Source organism: Nanorana parkeri, unplaced genomic scaffold (assembly GCF_000935625.1).
Source record: "Nanorana parkeri isolate BGI_ZX_2015 unplaced genomic scaffold, ASM93562v1 scaffold3, whole genome shotgun sequence".
NCBI classification, from domain to species: Eukaryota; Metazoa; Chordata; class Amphibia; order Anura; family Dicroglossidae; genus Nanorana; species Nanorana parkeri.
Window position 1 is genome coordinate 4,845,059 of NW_017306271.1, and position 3,893 is coordinate 4,848,951.

The 3,893-nt window shown below is 32.3% G+C and overlaps 1 protein-coding gene across 1 annotated transcript in view; it reads left to right on the forward strand.

The window, feature by feature from the left end:
• LOC108797311 (parvalbumin beta-like) overlaps nucleotides 1-3,079 on the forward strand; it is a 5,609-nt gene extending 2,530 nt beyond the window's left edge. Inside the window, exons 3-5 of the mRNA XM_018568928.1 lie at nucleotides 1,541-1,673; nucleotides 2,670-2,779; nucleotides 3,054-3,079. Coding sequence (XP_018424430.1) covers nucleotides 1,541-1,673; nucleotides 2,670-2,779; nucleotides 3,054-3,079 — 269 coding nt within the window. The remainder of the gene's footprint in view (nucleotides 1-1,540; nucleotides 1,674-2,669; nucleotides 2,780-3,053) is intronic.
• Nucleotides 3,080-3,893: the final 814 nt, after the last annotated feature.

Here is a 3,893-nt window from a genome sequence, read left to right on the forward strand (position 1 = left end):
TGGTAACCAAAATAGTTGCGCTAGGATATATGGCAAAAATAAAAATTAATTAAATTAAAACTAAAAAACCCAACATACAAAGAAAATAACAATTTCGAATATGAATATAAAAATCAAATATAGCCAAGAGATCCAGCTGCAGCAATATCTATCAAAGCGATCAATTATAAACCGGTGTGCTGCGCTTGGTTTTGTGATGCGTGCTCTGTTTAATCCTTAAATTATGTGATGCTTGTGATACCACAAACTAAAAGCAGTACAAGTGATCGACTCCTACTTGCAACTATATGCAATCCAAAAGTGCGTGTGTGCATATATATTAATAATAAATATACGTGTCATATAAATACAAATATAAATACTAGATAGTTAGTTGTGAACCAAATATGTAAATAAATTAGTCATATATGTGCCATAAAGTGAAAGTACAGTTGTGAATAATAAATTAATTGTAAAAATGGGTCACTCTAACACTCACAATATTGGGCTAGAAAACAGTAATTTAAAAAATCTAGCAAGTTTTAAAATAAAACCACATCTATTGGTATAAGGTGAATAAATGCATTTATTCACCTATTGGTATAAGGTGAATAAATACATTTATTTCTAATTTGCGGACGTATCAATAGAATTATTAACAAAAGACATTGGACTTTTAATACCATCTGGTAGAAATTTTAATATTGGTGTTACAAACCTCGTGTACACACTTTTACATTTTTTCTATCTATAGATTTCTTCACCTGTATTTATTCACCTTATACCAATAGATGTGGTTTTATTTTAAAACTTGCTAGATTTTTTAAATTACTGTTTTCTAGCCCAATATTGTGAGTGTTAGAGTGACCCATTTTTACAATTAATTTATTATTCACAACTGTACTTTCACTTTATGGCACATATATGACTAATTTATTTACATATTTGGTTCACAACTAACTATCTAGTATTTATATTTGTATTTATATGACACGTATATTTATTATTAATATATATGCACACACGCACTTTTGGATTGCATATAGTTGCAAGTAGGAGTCGATCACTTGTACTGCTTTTAGTTTGTGGTATCACAAGCATCACATAATTTAAGGATTAAACAGAGCACGCATCACAAAACCAAGCGCAGCACACCGGTTTATAATTGATCGCTTTGATAGATATTGCTGCAGCTGGATCTCTTGGCTATATTTGATTTTTATATTCATATTCGAAATTGTTATTTTCTTTGTATGTTGGGTTTTTTAGTTTTAATTTAATTAATTTTTATTTTTGCCATATATCCTAGCGCAACTATTTTGGTTACAATCTCACATCTAGTTTACTAAGTATTCTATTGAGATTGTAGTCCATTACAGGAGTGAACTTGCGGGGAAAAAAGTAGCACATTGGAGTGGCAACCCTTCTTCCTTAGTCATTTATATATGTATTTATCTGAATATGGCTATAAAAAGTACTTTTGACTTGAAATTAGTTTAAAAATCTACTTCCTATATAAAGACTTTGGTATTTGCATTTAAAATTCCCTGTTTTGTTACAGCCAAGGACTCCTTCAACTACAAATCTTTCTTTGCCAAGGTTGGCCTGGCAAGCAAATCTGCAGCTGACCTTAAGAAAGCCTTTGCTATCCTAGATCAGGACCAGAGTGGCTACATTGAGGAAGAAGAGCTCCAGTAAGTTTCAGCAAATACACTGCTAAAATAGACAATGCAAGGGTACCTAATGCTCATTAGAATATTCTATAAGGTAATATAGAACAATGTATCAATTAAACAAATCATTTATGTGATGACATTAAAATGCTAAAATGCTTAATATTAAAAAAAGCAAAGAATAAAAAAAGAAGCCAGTAGAGTAGTAGTAGTACATACTACTTATGCAAGAACTACTCTGCTTGTTGGAAAGTGCTAGGGGACTTAACATGTGTAGTGTACAAACTCTTAGGAGTGACTGCATAAGACAGTAAAAGCAAAGCACGATAACTATAGCAAAGAAACAGAAATTTGATATTTTAAATCTGAATATATTGTCTGTAAAACCATTAAAAGTGAATTTTGATTAGATGACATGAGTAACATTGGTTAAATGGATGCTTTCTTGACTTTTATCCCAAATATTATGTTAGTGTTGCTTATGTGTCAGTAGGAGCCTAGCAGGACAACACTTTTATGTTCTTGTAAGGCACAGGGATTTCTGTAGTAAATAACACTTGTTCTTTAAATAGACAGAAAAAAAGCCAGCTTCTAATAACATGTACTAATTATACAATGTTGTAAATACCAGCCACAAAACTATTGATTTGAGATTGTCAAGGAACGTTAGAACAGATGCCTGAATACATGTTTAGGAGGGCAATAAATATAACTATCTGCAATATGATCATGACTATATGATATGGAGATAAGATATGGAGTAGTGTTTGACTACAAATATATATTTAGGTAGAGGGGACCTCCAGTGCAGACGGAAAAAAATCTTCTTTCTTTCTTTCTTTCTCTTTCCCCTCTTCTTTACATTGATAGTACAAATGTGCTTACGGTGTCTGACAGATCTGCTTTCCTAAACTTTATTGGGTTGTAAAAGGCTACACTGTAAACTGACACTGCAGTTATACATTTCTATACTATCATTATCAGCAAGCCTAACTGTCTCTCTGCTTTTCTCTTTAGAAAGTTCCTAAAGAACTTCCATGCTGATGCCAGGGATCTGACTGCTGCTGAAACCAAGGCATTTCTGGCAGCTGGTGACTCTGATGGTGATGGCAAAATTGGAGTTGATGGTAAAAATGCAAACAGTTATCTATATCTTGTTCAATGGAAGATCCTTGTACAACTAACAGCTAAAGTCAAAGCCATTTAGATTAAAAAGAGTGCCATCCCAAATTAGGTTTCTAATTGTGTCTAACTAACTGACTAAACACCTGTCTACATATCTGTTGATCTATCTATCTATCTATCTAGCTATCTATCTATCTATCTAATATAATTATAATTTTTATTTTTAGTAATAAAATTCATTATATAATATAATTCATTTTTCTTATTTTGTTTTAGAATTCCAGGCTTTGGTGAAAGCCTAAACAAGAGCCTCAATGGATTAGTGAGATAATTGAAAGCCCCCTTTTTGTTACACGGAAATGTTAGAGGAACCTGGTTAACAGATCAAATTTGCCCCGTTGAAGGGGATCAGAGTCTGCATTCTGCATCAACATCTTCATTCAAAATTCAGTGTCATCTCTCCTAGTTGGACAGATGTGATACAGACTGTTCAACCATCACCAACTGAATCCTGAGCTCCTGCAACTAGCTGTTAACTCAGAGTTACACTGATGCCTCAGTCTATTTATTTATATCTTTTTTACATTGGTATTGCATTGCCAGCTGTTTAAACTATTGCACCTTTTGTAAATCGACATTGATGATGCTTAGTCTTGATGTCTTCAAGGAATATTTAAAGCAGCAAGGATGATGTAAACACAATGCTATCAATTAAAACAATATTTTGGAATCAATTTGTGTCATGTTTCTCTGTAGGGAATTAACAGTTGACAATAATTGTTTTCTGGAATTTCTTATTAACAGGATATATAAAACATATTGAGTAAAATACAGTGCACTTCCTTAAAAAAAACATGTTGGGATTAACTATAAAACATAGAGCAATATGGTGGGATACACTGTATACTGGTGGGAACAGTTTGGTCTTTTGGTATTATGAGAATTATTGTAGTCAAACAACCAAGCATGTTTCTTCTTTGACCTGTACCAATGAAGCAAACCATGTAATATACCTCCTAATTATCAAAAGTTGTGCTTTTCTTTCTTTTTTACTAATAAGCCAACATTTGTAACTAACTTTAAAATCAGTAAAGGCTGCTTTTTGGTAGCCATTAG